At 37.8% G+C, this 17,112-nt stretch overlaps 1 protein-coding gene across 2 annotated transcripts in view; it reads left to right on the top strand.

Annotated features, from left to right (window-relative positions):
* The window catches only part of PLEKHG1 (pleckstrin homology and RhoGEF domain containing G1), a 127,367-nt gene that overhangs the window by 35,249 nt on the left and 75,006 nt on the right, over window positions 1-17,112 (top strand). For both annotated transcript variants that reach the window (XM_026794140.2, XM_026794141.2), the window contains exon 3: window positions 3,189-3,263. In XM_026794140.2, coding sequence (XP_026649941.2) covers window positions 3,215-3,263 — 49 coding nt within the window. In that variant the 5' untranslated portion in view covers window positions 3,189-3,214. The remainder of the gene's footprint in view (window positions 1-3,188; window positions 3,264-17,112) is intronic.

The raw sequence follows: 17,112 nt of genomic DNA, 5'->3' as shown, positions 1-17,112 counted from the left end.
TGTAATGTTTTCAGTTGACAGTGAATTGGAAAAGTGCTGAAGACTGTGTCATGTTTGCACCTGGTTGTACAATTCCGGTACGACTAATCTCCTGTAAGCTTTAGAAAAAGCAGCAACAAATTTCAGACTGTTTCATTACGGAAAACCATTACAGACAGTGGCAAGAATCTTTGTGGGGGAAAATTCTTTATGGAAAGGGTTTTTCAAGCATTGAAACAGGCTGGTCAGGGAAGAGGTGGAAACACATGGAGATTAAAAGACACATAGATGTGGCACTTAGGGACATGGTTTAGGGGTGGACTTGGCAGTGTCAGTTTAACAGCTGGACTCAGGGATCTTGGAGGTGTGAGAGTTTTCAGACATTGTTCTGAAGATGCGCTTTTCTAGGCAGAGAAGCTGACTTTCTTTAAACTGTGGTAGTGTGTTAAGCCCTTGCTATCATGTTTTGTAACGCAGAGCTGCTAAACTGGCGAGTCTGTGGAAAACCATTAGTGGGACTGTAGTTTATAAAATTGCCATGGATTATCCAAATGAGCTGTTGAGACAGAGTTGTTGTGGCAGTGGCAGGTCTGAACCTGTTCAATAAATACCTTGGTCTGTGTGCAGTAATTGAATGATCCAGCTTTCAAGTTACTATTCCATTATTAAAAATGACAAGGTCATTCAACGCCCATTTGAATCCCGCTTGGTTTTGCACTGGGAATGATAGGTCATGCTCCATAGCAAGGGATAAGCACAGGAACTCCATTAAATTCGCATAAATGACTGTTGGGGTGTGCCTTACTTGCAGTAAAATTGCTTTCTGGTTTTGAGTTTAGATAGCAGAAAAGCAAGGCTGTCACTTCCTTGGAAGGCCAAGTAGAAAATGCTGGCCTACTTTAGATAAGGAAAGGTTTTGACTTACGTAAATAAAAATCAGGGCAGAAGAGGAAAGAAAAAAGGTCTTTTTTTCATGCTTCTATTTAGCACCTCTACAAAATGTCAATGAAGAAGCCCAAAATTATTTCTGAGACTACAGATCTTTTTTTTTTGTCATTAATATGTTAGTAAGTGACTCTGTGAGCATTTTCATGATCAAGTTTACTTAACATACTTATTTCAAGTCTGTACAACTCCAACCAACCAAAACCAGGAAACAAATATGTGGATATCTGTGTTTTTCCATTTTTAACATATTTTTTCCTGAATAAGTGATATTAAATGATTTATTTAAAATTTAAATAAAATGGTTTTTGTATTAATCACAGAAAGTAAATATAGTATTTATTGATGACATTTCTTGTTTCAAATATATTGTGTGATTAACTGGTTCCTATCAACTTTACTAGTAAGTCACTGGATAGCTGAAATTTGATTTATAAACCTGTGTAATGTTCAGAGAATATGTAGTGCATCATTGAATGCAGAGGGTTGGACACGGGCTTGCCAAGTTTTAGAATTAATTGGTGTATTTGTTCTAGCCAACTGCTTAGTGATGATAACCATAGATAATTAAATTTGAGTAATCTGTTCGAAGAACAAATTCATTTTTTAATTGTCTTGTGGAGAGCGGGTTCTGTTTTACAGCAGATTTATAGAGGAGTATGGAGACCCCGAGGTTTTTATACTTGTTTAAGCCTCTGTTGTGGTCACACTTGTTTGTTCAGTTTGTGGCACTGTCCAGCTGTGTTTTATGAACTCATAAACCCAGACCTTCAGGTGGATAAGCATTACAGCTATTAATTTGGGCGAATTAGAGATGTTTAGCTAGCTCACAGTCTTCACTATATGTACTGTTGTGTGGGTGAAATATCTATGTTAAGGACAAAGTAATTCCTGAGTAAGACATGGTGGATTTTATCTTGAGAAGAGATGAATTGGCTGATCTAGAAAATCATACAGAAAATCTAGTAGAATTTCCATCAGCTAAATAGAAATTAATTTCCACCCTAAGAGGATTATAGCCTCATGTGTGTCTAATATTTCTAAGTATTTTACATATTTGTGAATTAAATATGACAAATATACTTGCCCTGGATATAACACCTGAAATACTGTTTTACAACTTAAACAGCTTAAGAAATCCTACAAATTTTGTATAGTTTGGTTGTAATGTAAACCTAAGGTCTTTATTGGACATTAGGGCACAAATGTTTTCATTTTATGTCTGAAGATAGGATTCAAAACAAGATATATGAATTTGAAAGCAAAGTAATTTAAGAAGGGAGGAAAAAAGGGCCATTTATTTGAGTTCAGTCTCAGTTCTGCTGCAGGGTTATCCAGTGAGGTCTCCAATATTTCTGGATCTAATGGCTGTCTTGAAAACTGCATGCAAATTTTCAAAATTCATTAGGAATTAGGGCTCTACTGTGGCTACTTCTGATGCTGTGCACTCTGTACAGTGCTGTACACATCACTGAACTGTGTGGATCATCAGCTGAGATGAAGTCCCACTTGGCACACAAACTCCTTCAGACAGAGAATCATCCTTGTTCTGATTTGTCTGGTCTTGGTGCATCCTGTCTGATCTTGAGGCTTTCATTATGTAAAATGGAGTGTCAGCGTTGCTGGTGATGAAAAAATATTCAAAGATGCCAGAAAGAAGGATACAAAATCCCAGCCAGTGTGTGGTGGCCAGATGTTGACTGCTGGCCAGTACCACAGAGGGTACATAAGGTTGCTGTAAGAGGAGACGTGTTCACTGCCTTCCTGAGAAGCCTTTTCTTCTCTGCCCACTGCTATGCTGGAAGAAATACTGGTGCTCTGCAGTGCAGTAAAGCTCCAAGTTAGGGGATTTTCTGTTTGATGCAGGCTGCTGTGACCCTCCAGGTGGTCACTCCATGGTTAACTTCAGCAGTACCTGAGTGTAAGCACCTCTTCCATCCCAGTTCAGACCTCTCACTCGAAATTAACTGAGGCAAAAAAATGTGTGAAATGAAAGGCAGAAGTTCACCAGATGTAATTAGTGCTCTCAGGTCTGAGAGGGTCCTTTGGTGCCTGCCTACCTGGAAGAACATGCAACTGAGAGCGTCCTGAATGGTGCCGCAGTTAATCCTGAGAGAAGTTTGTCTGTTTACACTTCTTACATCCAGACACAGAAGCGATGAAAGCTGAGAACTCATCCTTCACAGGGGCTCTGGAACAGGGGAGTGCCTTGCTGAAACGTGCTGGTTTTGATGGAAAACTCTTCTTTGCTTTGTGTCCATCAGGTTCTACTAAGCCTGTGTCTGCAGAGATGCCAGATAAAACACCAGGTGCTACAGAGCCTGTGCCCAGAAGTGAAGGTTAGTAGTTTTCTTGCATTCTTTTGTCTGTTGAAAAAAAAGAAGTGCTGTTTGGATTCTGTGAAGAATTTTTTGAAGTTAAAGACTGATTTCCCTTACTGGCCTTAATTTTAAGGAGGGGGCTGGATCAGTATTATATATGCATGTTTATCTAGATAGCAGGAAATTTTTACTTGTCTTTGAGTAACCTCTCCATCCCTCCCTAGCCCAACATCCATGATCGTATTAAAATATATAATAATATAATATAATATAAAAATATAATATAAAAAATAATATAAAAAATATAATAATGGGGAAGTGCACTGCTAGGATTTCAGCATTTGGAGATGTTTTGTCCCATTTGCTAAAGAGATCTTGTTAACTGAAGCCAGTTTTTTGTATGGGATACTTGAGTCTAACAGAACTAAAGCTGACATTTAGGATGTGAGTTGATTGATACAAAGAGGAATTGTCTGTGTGATTTTCACTAAATCAGTGGAATCTTGAAATGCTCAGTCAGACCATTTTGTTTCCTCTTGAGGTCTATTAATTTTAAATTTCCACATCTGAAGGTTTGGTACTTAGTTTCATCGAGGAATTCTTTGAGGACAACTGTAACCCTGCCTAACTTGATTCCTTCTCCAGAAGCACTGCTGGATCCGTCATTAAAGCATTTTATAAAAATTTTCTATTTCGTGTGAAGTGAAATTTGCTATTTTGTTGTGAGGTGTTTCTGACAGTATTGTGTCAAAACTATAGTAGTTCTTGTATATCCTTGCTTTCTAGATCATTGCTGTCCTCACACAAGGACTATATTAATAAAAATGTGTGGTTTAGTTTGACTACAGTTTACAGCTCAGGATTGTTTTTTCTATGCCTCAAGACAGAGATCTCAAAATTTAAAGTATTTTTGTAAATTTTTGAACCTCAGTTTTGGCATTTGAAAGGCATGGAGGAGCGAGCTGCAATAATAATCTCAAGAAGTGCATCAAATATAGTTGAGAAAGGTACTTCTCTTCATGTAAAGGGTATTAAATTATGCTTAACTGTGGAAGGCCTTTAAAATTTACTGTAAATCTTAACATGTTACTGGGAGAACTCCCCACACAAGGGGAGAAACAATTACAGCTAGTCTTTTAAAGACTGAGCTCTCTCTGATGCACATGTTTTGTGTCATCCTTATAAATAAATGCTTATGCTAAAAGCATTGGAGTGAGTCCAATTGAAGCAAAAGCCTACAATAAAATATAGCCAACTAAAATGATGAGATTATTCTGAATCTTCATTTTCAAATTGCAGTTATCATTGTTCTTTGTGATAAGAGGTCATGAAGTTATTCCAGAGTCAGTATGGAATATCCTTGCTCAGTTGGTTAGAGCAGGATGCTGATAATGCCAAGGTCACAGCTTTAGCCCCTGTATGGGCCATTCACATTAGAGTTGTACTTGCTGATGCTTGTGGGTCCCTTCCAACTCAGAATATTCTGTGTGATTTTGTGTGTGTGCTTTAACAAATGCAATGTTTACTAAAACAAAACTTTATCCAGGTTTCATCTGGATGTTTTGTTTTTAATTGCTCTTTAGGAACTAATTTTTAGATTAAAAAAGAAAAAAAGATGAGCTAATGAATAATGATGAAACTGCACTTAAGAGACCTGTTTTTATGTCTTGATGAAAATGCTGTATTATAGATAAAACATTCTAATGATATGAGGTCATGAGTGCTGGAAGTTAATGAGAGCTTGTGTTGGTTTATTGTAATAAATACATTCAAAGATGTTATGATAATGTTTACTGAAAAAAGATCAGTCATGTATGACAGTGGCTGCTGCAGCATGGATTACAAGATAAACTTCCATAGTTAGTCTTTGATCATATACATCTCTATTTATTTAGCATTTATACAGCTAAGTGGTATGTAGAAATATTTTGCTGGTATTACTGAGTCAGATTGAGAAGTGGGTGTTTCATTTCTCATGGTTAAAATAGCAATGCTCCTTATGTGCATAAACATTTATGTGAACTTTTGTAATTATTTCCAGAAATCATAACAACTTATTACTGCTTGTTTTTTCCCCCAAAAGAAATATTCTTGCAGTCATTGGTTAAAAGAAAAGAAAAAGGTGTATTTGTTGTTACAGATTTCTAACAACTAACCTCCAGTGTTCATCAGGGTCAAGTTGGGTTGAGCAAAGTGTTGGCAAGTAACTGATTATCTGGAAACTTTGAAAAAGCCAGTGTTGCTTTAACCTAGCAGTGCCCCTCCCTGCCCCTGACCCACTGCTCCATATACTCCAGCTGAGCCATGAAGCACACAGGAGCAGACAATGGAGAAAGGAGTTTCCTGTAATTAAGTTACTGTAACTTAGTCCTTGACTCGAGGGTCCCCAGTGGGTGGGCAGACTGTTTGCTTTTCTGCCACCTCTTCTGTCAAACCTTCTAGAGTCAACAGTTGTATTTATAAATGTCAATGCTTGCTTTGTGCTATCGGGACTAAAAAACCCAGGACCTGGAGATTTGGTTGTTGCAAAGATGGAAGTGTGTGCATATCACACAGGGAAAAATACTTTTCAAGAAGCTTGTCTATCTATCAAGGAGTGGTAGACAAACAAATTAAAACAAAAAACTCCTACCACCATCCACGTATAACTATTTCTTAACCGCTTTCCTTTGGCAAAACTATTATATTCTATTTACAATGGATGCATTTAGAACAATGTACTGTGTCAATACCAGGAAGTGGATTGAGTGTATTTCTGGTTTAGCTTGCAAAGGAATTAGGTTTTTTTTTTTTTTTTTTTTTTTTGCTTGTGTTTGCTGAAAAATCACTCTTAAACTTCTAGTATAGTTAACCACTGGAAATGAGGCTGTGACAGGAGCACCCCAGCCACAGCTCAAATTCCTCTTCTCTCCTTTAGAGAGGCTGCTGTGATTCACAGTGGCTCATGATGGTATCTGGAGCTGAGGAGTTACTTACTTGCAAAAATTTAGGGGAATGATTGTAGAATTCTTTCACTACAAATTATCTGTCTTACAGGATTAAAACCTTTTCTAGCTTTACAAAATTTTGATGATACTGAAAATTTTTTCATAAAACACAAGTGTTTCATCCTGTGGATAGTGGATTAATTTTTTTTTGTCCTGATACCCATGAACAGTTGTTCATAACATAGCTAGGCTTGCTTCAAAGAAACCAGATGAGGTATACCTTAGTATCTATTTGGAAGATTCCCAGACACTAAGTTTTTGGGATATCAGTCAAGTGCTACCTTAGCAGTAGCTTTGGCAAAACACTTAGAAAATATATATGAATGTGGGAACCTTTATTCAGTTTCTCCAGTCAGCTCGAGTGGTTGTTTTTCTGTGCCTTAAAGTAGGCATATTTGAAGAAGACATGAGGAAGTTAAACTCCCATAAAGTCGTCTTCCTTTCCCTCTTCCCACACCAACTTTTTCATTAAGTAAGAGGCATGACTTCCCACAGCTGGATCCTCTCTTACTGACTTCATGGTCCACACTTGCATCCTGAAGGAAACGAATGTTACACCTGGACTTTATAAACAGCCGCTGACAAATCCCTGTGGACGACAAGCTTATGTCATTGTAAAATATCCTACAGCAACAAGCAGTGGTTTTTCCTTGCATTGTGTACCTGGTGGCACTAGTGGGAGCCTGCCAGCTCTTTCTGTTGCTGCTTGTGATGTCTCATTGCATTTTGTAACTCCTCTGGCTTAGCTTTGTGTGCTGTTTTTGCTGTAATGTGCAACATTGCACAGGAAAAATGTGCAAGCACCGCCCCATGGATCACTTCAAATGCAGTGAAGAAAATAGCTTCAGTATTCCTACTTCCAGATTTTGCCAAGGCTGGCTCTTTCATGGCAGGAATGCCAGGGTGTGGTTGTATGGGTTAGGAAGTGCTGCCTTTTGTCCCAGTGCTGCGTGGGCTTTCAGTGCATCGTGTAACTGGAGAAAGTTGTTGTTGCACTTTGTTACTGCACCCTTTTAAAGAAACACAGAAATAGATGGGAAAATGAAACATCTTATCTAAAGATGCTTCAGATCTTCTGTTTCAGATCTTATGTGCACGTGAAGTTATGGGAAACTGTGGTGATAGTGCACTTGTAGGCTTAATGGTACATCACTGGGCTGGGATGGGCACAAAAAAAATCTGTGTGCTGACACTGAGTGGATGAGATGGAATATAAAAGGCCTTGGCTATTTATGCAGAAGGTAGTGGACATTGTGGACTTCCCTGCAAAATAATATTGTGAATTTTTAAAAATCATGAGTTGGAAGGGAGACCAGAGAAGACAGCTCCAAATAAATGAGCCATTGTAAACTAAGGAAAGGCCTTTAGCTGAAAAGGGTTGGAAGCTAGAAAAGTGATGGGGAAAACATAGTACATGCTTTTTAGATGCTCACTATCCCCAGTAATTTAATCTTTCTGTGCCAGGTTATTCCTTAGTTACTATTCATAGGCTCATTTTGCAGTAGCTTGTAATGTTCCCAAAATCATATCGTGATGGAGGAAGAAGTCTGTGTATAAAGACAGTATCTGAAATTCTTAACCCTAGTGTTTATAAAAGGAGGTGATGAAGCCTAAGTAGATTTGAAATCTGATTGGAAATGGGAGAAAAGCAAAGTGGAAGGGTGATGAAATTGGTTATTTTGTTTCAGACTCCTCACTAAATTGTTGGCTTTCCTCTGCATGCTGCAAGAGGGTGGCACATCTTCCTTTGAAAAAAGGGGTTGTAGGCTGTTGTCACAAGGCATAATGACTCTTGTCATAACTCTTGACATGTGGGCGAGCCTCCAGCCTGCAGAAGTTGAGCGTTCCCAAGAGCCTGAGCCAGTCCGTGTGCAGCCTCTGCGGTGCGCAGCGCAGCTCATGTTCTCTGCTGGTGCCTGAGGCGTTAAACCACAGCCTGGAATCCACTGGCTATTTTCCTGAAAGCCCTTCGGTGAACTGCCTTAGTCACTGAGCCACTCTGGCTGGGTCCCACTTCCTTTCTCAGTCACCAACAGGCTGAAACCAGATGGGCTTCTAAACTTCCTCAGCTCAGTGAGGAGGAGGAGGAGCAGGAGGTGGTGGCTGTCTTGATCGAGGGCAGCGAAGGGCAGTGAGAGGCAGACTGTTCTGAACATTGTGAAGTGTCTGGTACAGTAAAGCCTGCTCCCCATCAGAAGTGAAGATGCAGTTGCTGTAATATCATGGTGATTAAGTCACTGATAAGGTTGGGCCATTAACAGGTAGAATGACTTGTTCTTAAAATGCCGAGCCCTTTCCCTGGTGTCCTGACTGGCTGGTATCCTGCCAGAGATCAGTGTTCCGGTCATCAACAAATTATAAAAAGTTTATGTAGCCTGAACTGCTTAAACTTGAGGTTTGGAAAACTATGGAGGGTTTTTTTATATCAGAGATCCCATTTTCAAAGAATTACGTACGTTTTTCTGTTTCAATGGTAACTAATTCTTAGTTCTCAAGAAATTAAGAAGTGTAGCAGTTGAGTTTGATGCATTTTTTTTTGCTTTTGTATCAATAAATTGCACACAATGTAAAATTATGTGTATAATGTTTCACAAATAATGTGCACATATTAAATAACCAATTTGGGGTAGTTCAAAATAGAGAGGCTAAATGTGGCTTGCATGGAGCAGTCAAATGTGATGCATCTGGATGAAAACCAGCTAGTTTCTTTAAAGCCCTTCTGAGTCCTAATGTTATTAATTTGTTTCTGAATTGATCTTTCAAATTGAGAGAAATCTTAAACAATTCAAACATTCCTGGAGGAGCAAAGGTTCCTTGCTAGAGAAAAGAAAGAAGTCGCATACTAATTTTCTGTGTATTGAAGTGTAAACATTCTTTTTCCTATCAGAAATTATAAATAGTGTCTAATTATTGAATTTATTAATTATTTTGAGCTTAGATGTGTGTATAAAATGCTTGACAAAAAGATTGATTTAACACTTCTTTATAAATAGGTTTTAAAAATTTTTGTGTTATATTTAGCATCTGTCTTGCTTATCACCTCAGAAATGTGCTGCTGATCCTAAAAAAAGCTATTGCAGGTTTAAATTATCTTTTTATGTTTAAAAATAATTTGAATACCGTAATAGTTTTTGGAGAAGGCCCCAACCAGAAGTTAAACTCTAATACTGGCATCTTAGCTATGCATGACCTGGAGTAAAAACATAAATGTGCTATTCTATGATTACAGAGCTTAGCAGTATGCTTTGCATCTGCTCATTCTAGATTGGGATAGATAACCATTGCTTCTCTTGAGATTCCTTTATTGGGAAGACTTTGTCCCCAAACAGAACAGTTATTGTTGTTAAAGCAGCTACTAGGTGTTAAATTGCTGTTCTGCAATAACAGAAACAGCCTAAAAATACAGTTATAATGAAAATTGTTCTATTAAAAATGCTGATTTAAAATAGTTTCCTTTGCCAGTTTCATAATGACTTGTTTTGTTTTGTTTTTGGTGGTGGTGGTTTGACGTGTTTTTCTTTATTATCATATATTCCATGTCATTGTGTGGAAGCACAATCCAGATTGCTCGCAACTGCATGGGGTTAATATATGGAAAATAAGTAATAGTAACAGTTAGTCTTTCAACAGTTTCTTAAATGTAAATCAGCTTTCATCCCCACAACTGTGCTTTTTCCCTCCCTTTTGGAATTTCTGTCATATTTTGCCTTGCTGCTTTATTCAAGTGACAAGCCAGAAATCTGTTTTCAGATTCATTGATTCCACCTCCTCCCCAGCCATATTTCTTCCAAAATAACTTAAAGGACGTGGAAGGATAACAGACAAAAATGAATTACATGCTACCAATTAAAGTGAGCTGCAACTCTTAAGATAAATTACAATGTCAAGGTTACATTCTTTCATCTTGTGCTGACCATATCCTTAAAACCAAAAGATCCAAAGTAGTAAAAATAAAGATAAAACCACATTTTGCTGTTTGAGTTGCAGCAGCACAGGTACCTCCCCATTACTGACCACTCGATTCTGAAGAATTTTGACAGGTGCTATATAGATAGCAAATGTAAGCCTGCTAGTAGTAAGTATCACTATTTTTTGTTATTTACCCAGTTATATGTCTAGCAGTAATTTTAAACTATTTCACTGACATTAGAAGTGGGCTGAGAGGCCTTGATATGCTAAATTTAAACTTGAGAGATTAATATATACACAAGAAAGCTTAGTTGTAGTTTTGCTTTTTTAATTGGTTCCCTGTAGTTTTATTTAGCTTAAAAAGGGGGTAAATGCTGCTTGCTGATAAACCAGAAGGGGAGGTAGCTTTGATGTTTTATGAGCAATAAAAAATTTTGAAGCAATATGTCAAACTCCTGAAGTCAACTTCTTGAAGAGTCAGCAAGCTGAGGAGAGCAGGGAAGGGGAGTAAAGGTGGGAGGCTGCTTTTGTTGTACTGTGCCCACATCCATTAGTGGTGCAGGCAAAAGAGCAAACAAGATACTTTAATTCTTTAACTTATATCCACATTAGTTTCTGGTCATCTCTCTGGTCAGAATACACTGCAAAACTAATTGTGCAGTTCAAGACATGAGAAGTTAATTAATTTTTTAAAATCTGTTCTTAGTTGTGGCTTTTGTGGAGTGAGTCTTAAGATAAATTCCATTACATACATGTTGGCAATGGTTCCTCCAACGTATATATTGTAGAATAATTTAAAAGGGACACTGCTTCCAGGTGAAGTAAACACTTTTCTTCCCATATGCACACAATGTAGCCTGTGCTTCAAATGATAGAATTACCAAAAAATTTATTAAGGTGATAAGAATTTGAGCTTAACCTCTGTCCTAGGAAATCTGGACTCTTCTGGTTCAGGAAAGCCAGGCAATCCAAGTTATTTGGGTTATGTTTTGTCTACTTTCTGTCGAGATAGTTATAAACCACATGCTTGCTCTCAATGTCTGTTTGTTAAGAAGGGTGGTTATCAGTTTGTGTATTTGTACTTTTCACTGCATAAAAATTTCATGTTCATGGTTAAATCTTATCTCTTGTGAGGGTATGTGTTTCACAATGGAAAGCAATATTGGAAGAAACAAGTCAGTCATGTGTGAGGCTAATTGTTAGGGAATTTTGCCTGATGTCTGGCCAGGAGATGGTTCTGTCTGGTCATATCTGAAGTAAGCCAGTGTTTCTAAAGATGGAACATCCTGCCGTGAATGTTTTGTGGTTTTGCCATATGAATACAAATTGTAGGCAACAGGAAATCCTTTAGGAAGATAAGACCCTGCTACAACTCTCCCAAAAAGCAAATGACTGCATTCAGAGTTTGGCCCCAGTTAGGATCCCTACCCTGTGAGAATCTTGGTATTAGATCCCAGTCCTAGGAGCTCTGTAGTCACTCAAAAAAAGACACAGAGAGCCTTCTTCACACTGTAAGTATGATAGGGATAAATGGAATTTTTCTTATGTCATTAGTGATTTTTTTTTCCACAACTGAGTAGTAGTAAAATACATTATTTTTGTTTAAAGGCTGTCTAAAATTTTGAGGATCTTTTCCCCTTCAGAGAAGCAGCAATATTAACTAGAGGCATTGGTCTAATCTTACAGCATTTGGCAAATTTCACATAGGAAATTGAAGGAGTCCCAAAGCTGCCCTTCTCACAACACACAAATATTTTGTGACCTGCTGAAACAGGCAAAGTATTTAAAGACCCATTCCACTGACAATCTTTTTGCCAGGTAATCCTTGTGACAGAAAGAAGACGTGACAGAAAGATGACTTTCTTGAGTGTGAAGTCTGTCATGAACTGTTAGTCATTTCTCTCCTCAGAAACATTGATGAAAAATGTCCTGATTGTCTTTTAAATCCATATTCATTATTAGTGATTGTTGTTCAGTTCTGCTGCTTACCCCCTCTTATTTCAACCTCTTGAAGGAAAAATCTCGCACCTGCATCTTCTTACATACCTGGACCCACTTCTTGGGAATTTAGTCTTAAAAGAGCACTGTGCTACAGTCCTGCAAAGAGGTGGCTCCTTGTAATTATGGAGTAATCAATGGGTGTGAAGAGCTGTATGGTGAGTTGTGTTGCAGCACTGAGGTTTCAGATTACATCTTCAAACGGTAATTTTAGGACCTACAAATAAAAATATTTGTCTCTTTGCATATTTCCTGTCAATGTTGTGCATTTAATGAAAGGCTTAGAAATATTTTAAGTGTTTCATAAGAGAAATACTGAAGAAAAATAATGCCTCCATTTAACATGCTGAAGAAACCAAATGCTGTTGAGAACCTGAGTTCCAGTGTTTGTCACAGTTCTTCAGCTCTTACTGCAAGATGTGGCTACAACCAGGGTGACAGGGACTGATGGCTTTTTTGAACAGGTCTTACATTAATGCCTAAGGTTTTCCAACAATAAAGTTTATCTGCTCTCCAAGGCTTCAGGTGTACTGAAAGTACTGGTTTTTTGGCCAACACCCCAAGCTGAAGGGCTCATGATGACATGGCAAGCTTCATTTGATTTGGAGAAGCAGCAGTGGGAACTCACAGTGCTTTATGCTTCTGGGGAAGTTGCTCCACACACTGCTTCCAGAAACTTCTGTGTCAAGTCAGAAAGCTAGAGTTTCTGCTTTAGAATCAGAACAACTGATGTACAGCTATGTACAGCTGAGGCACTGCAATCCTCTGTTGTGACTTAAACTTTTCCGTCATGCATGAATGCTGTGCATTCATCACAGACCACGACTTGCTTGTCACTTCAGGCCTGCCTGGAATCCACATTATTAATACAGCAGCTCCAGTTCCTTTTGCCACACGTCTTTCAGACAGATGCAGACATGTGGATATGATTCAGATCATGCCTTTGGAGTAGTTTTGTGGTCTAAATCCAACTGTCCCAGCGTGTTCCTGTGCCCTGTGCTACACTGAGCTCTCCTGGCCACCAGGGAGGAGCGGTATGACCCTATCAGAGCTAGCATTGGCCCCAGCCAGGGCTGTGTTTGTGTAATCAGGGTGCAGGAGAGTGAGCCAAAACCACCAGAAATGCAACGCATTTTTAAGTGCTGAGCCCTCTTTCTTGTGAACAGCCTGAAGATAGTGGTTTAGACTTTGTTTGGATAGATGTAAATTTTTTATGAGCCCTGATGGGGCAGGATTTGACTCTGCTTCATACATTTTTTTAGGTTTTTTAGAATGTAGTGTTTCTAAATGAGAAGTTTTTGGGGGTTGTTTTTGGTTTTTTATTTTCTACTTCTTTGTTGGTGCTTAGCCGGTATTTAGATTTTCACATTTTTTAAGACAGCTGGGCTACCTGGATAGCTGGCTTCTGTGGACCCTTTTCTTGACAGGTGGGATAATCAAAGTCTTACTAAGAATAAAAATTATTGCACAAACTTTTTAAGTTCACAAATTTAAAAGTCATGGAATTACTGCTGTGATTGAAGACCACGATACCCAAACCCGAGTTTGCACTTATCTATTGTGGGAAAATGTCACTGCATTGTTGTCACTTCTGAATACAGACAAATAAATGCCTTTTATAAAATTGTCAGAGTTTATAGGCATATTTACTTTACAGCTACTTTTATAAGTTACCCACACCCTTTTCTGCATGTGAATAAAAAGCTGGAAAGGCCACACTGATAATGTCATACCAGGAAATCTTTAATGTGAAATACAGAGAATATAAGGAGGAGGGAAGCTTGTGGGACAGGAAAAATCACACTGAAGATACTGTATGGAGGGGAAAAATATAAGGTTTGTGTCTATTCCTTTTTTTTTTTAATTTTTAAATTTAAAGAAAATAAATTTAGCTTGCCTTTGATATAAAACAGCAGATGTGTTTGTAAGCACTGATATACAGGAAAGCTTCTTGGTTCCAGGTTTAAGCCTTTAAAATTCCTCTAAAATGAATGCATATTAAAAGGAGAAAAAAGAACCAGAAAACTAAGAAAACAACCAACCAACCAACCAACCAACCAAAAACACCCCTGAGTCTCGTAGAGCTGAAAATACTGCCTGTTGACCAGACTTGATCCTGCTTAATCTTTTTCTGCCAAGTTCGACATTCTGGCAAGCTTCCTCAAGTCTGGATGTATTCAAGTACTGTATTTGGCTGACTTAGTTTGTTACTTTGTAAAGATATATGAAAATCCCACTTCAAACATTTCAGCCCATAGTTGTTTTTACAATCTGTCAAGAAGCACAACTAATTGATATTTCACTTTATACATCAGATATAATTTTTCTACCAGTACATTATGTATTTGGAAGTACATTTTCCATTTAAGAAAGTTCTGCTACTATGTATTTTACCTGAAACACTTCATAGTTTTACAGAATATGTGCTCTTTCTACTGAACAAGGTACAGTAACACTTGGCAAGTCATTAAATTTTTTCTACCTTTTTTCAAATTAGCAACATCTTCCAAGTCTTGGCTTCTAATGTTTCATCTGACTTTAATGCACAGTGTGTCCCTGCAGAGATGACATCTTTGTTGTCTTAACTTTGATTTTATGAAGAACTACAAAACCATTACATATGAGACATTCTGTATTGGAATACCTTTGATAGTTCCGTCCCTTGTATAAAGGTGAAGTTAAAGTGATAGAAGTAAAAGTAATCAAAACTGTATGGTTTTATTGTAGATGTTAATTGGTCTTTCTTCTAAGGCCAGTGCTGATTTCAGCAGTAATTCTGCTTGTCAATGCACATATTACCTATTGCGTTTGGTGTATGAGGAGAAGTGGGAATTTTTGTGTCCTCACAGGAGTTTTAAGAATTGAAGAGAATGAAGAGAATTAACACTGACTCTACACCTGTTGGAGAGGTATCTAGAAGTTTCTAAAACCTGGAAGTACTAAAATGGTTGTATGAGCCTATCCCCTGCAAAATGCGGTCTTTGGAAGCTGAAGACCTGAATTGCAAGGGTTTTGTTTCTGGGATCTTGTACTGTTTAGAAAGAGATTTAGTCTTTTAAGCAATAATATATTGTAGAATCAACCATGACAAAAAGATTTTTATCCCTAATTGTGCCATCAGTTCAATCCCGTTTCTAGACTGAACATGTCTGTGTGTTTAGCTTAAACCATTAAATTTTTGTTTGAAGAAATGGTTGTGACCCTCAGACCGGTACCTGTTGGCTGTGTAAATTGAACAGATGGAGCTTCTTTTACCTGTTGTTGCAATGTAGGATTTCTGACAGCACGTTTCTCATGTCTTCTTTTGCAATCTTTACAATGCTTGGATGTTTGGAAATGCTAGAGCTTGAGTGCAGTGAAATCCTGCACATCTTTTCATTTGTCTAGAAGGCATTTTTTCCCTATTCCCACTTGATTAAGATGCTTAGGATTATTTATAAGTAAGGGAAAACTGGTCCCCCACCATTTGGAATTAAAGTGTACAAGCAGAAACTTGATGAGATGGAATATTGCTCTATATTGTTCCTAAAATAATGTGAAAGACTTCGTAAGAAAGGTACTGTCTCATTACTAGACAACACAGAGTTAAACTTAGGCACAGAAACAAGCCAAAAGTTGATTTTCTTCATTTATTTCTCACAAGAAGTCCACTTGGAACAGCAGTCCTTGTAATTGATGCAGATGTTCGGAATTCTTTTCTGCTGACATGGAATAAAGGCTAATCCAGGTCAGTCAGTACCTTGTAATTAATGCACATTCTTTTCCCTTTTTCTTTTTAAATCTCTCTTTTAATTTATTTCCTTTTTTTTTTTTTTTTAACATTTCTATTCTTTTTTTCTCTTGGTAGGGAAAAGGGAGCAGTCCCTGGTTTAAATCTCTGAGCTAGTCCAAAATTGTAATAAAAGTTTTGAATAACATTCAGGTTACAGAGTAAAACTATGCTAAACTACTAAATAATAGAGCCCTTACATTTAAAATTTAATTACAGGTAATTCTTAAATGCAGGGTGATTTTTTTTTTGTAATGTTCTTCTCTGCCCACCCTGGTATTGTGAGTTTGCAGAGAAGCAGTAACTTGCATTACCATATAATAGTGCAGGGTGTTAGAAGGGTTAAGCAGAAAGGAAGATAAAAGCTACTTTGAGCTCACTTTGTTGCCTTGAACTTTGGATGCTGTTGAATATAGCAGTCATCCGTGATCACAGGTATCTTAGCACCTGTATAATCAAAAACTATAAATGTCCAGATAGGAAATGATCCAGTAATTAGAGGAAACAGCACTGAAGTGATGACTTGAAGTCACTTTCGTTCTTAAATCACACAGTTGTAGCTGTTAGACTTTATCCTGTGATCTTTTCTCAGTACCTTGGCAGAGTACTTGAAAATCTGATAATCAGATTGGCTGAGAGTTGGAAAGGAGAGAAGGATTGGGACTGCTGTTTGTAGCTCCTTGCCAAAGAAGCACCTCCTGATGGAGAGGTGCTGTAGCTAAAGTAGACTGGAAGGAAGCTAAGGGCTGGTCTCTCTCTTACCTAGGTGCCCACCTTTCTTTCTTTGTGTGTGCTGTATTGCACATATTAATATGCAAGGGAGGACTCTAGGGTGGTTTTGTATATGTGCCACTGAAATCTAAACACTAATCAAAGCTTCAAGAAGAGCTCCGATTTTTAGCTTGGACCAGTTTCAGAATTAAAAAAAAGAAATCTGTGGCCTACTTACCAAACAAAAGGGCAATACGTTTTTAGTTCCTGTGTGTAATACAACCCTGAATGTTGGAGGTTTGTGGGTTCTTTTCTTTCCTATTTTTTTTACCTACCAGAAGAACATTAGGCAACATTCAAAAATGAAATGAATTTGTTTCAAGCAAAGTGGGATTTTGTAATTTAGGCTCACAAGTCATCAGTGAAGGATTTCCTAAAAGTTATGTAAGAGAACTCTGTTCTCAGAAACACAAAAAAATCCTCTACCTCTTCT

This window comes from Zonotrichia albicollis, chromosome 3 (genome assembly GCF_047830755.1).
Source record: "Zonotrichia albicollis isolate bZonAlb1 chromosome 3, bZonAlb1.hap1, whole genome shotgun sequence".
In the NCBI taxonomy this organism is placed as follows: Eukaryota; Metazoa; Chordata; class Aves; order Passeriformes; family Passerellidae; genus Zonotrichia; species Zonotrichia albicollis.
The sequence above is the reverse complement of the archived record's forward strand: the minus strand, read 5'-3'. Positions and strand labels throughout refer to the sequence as shown.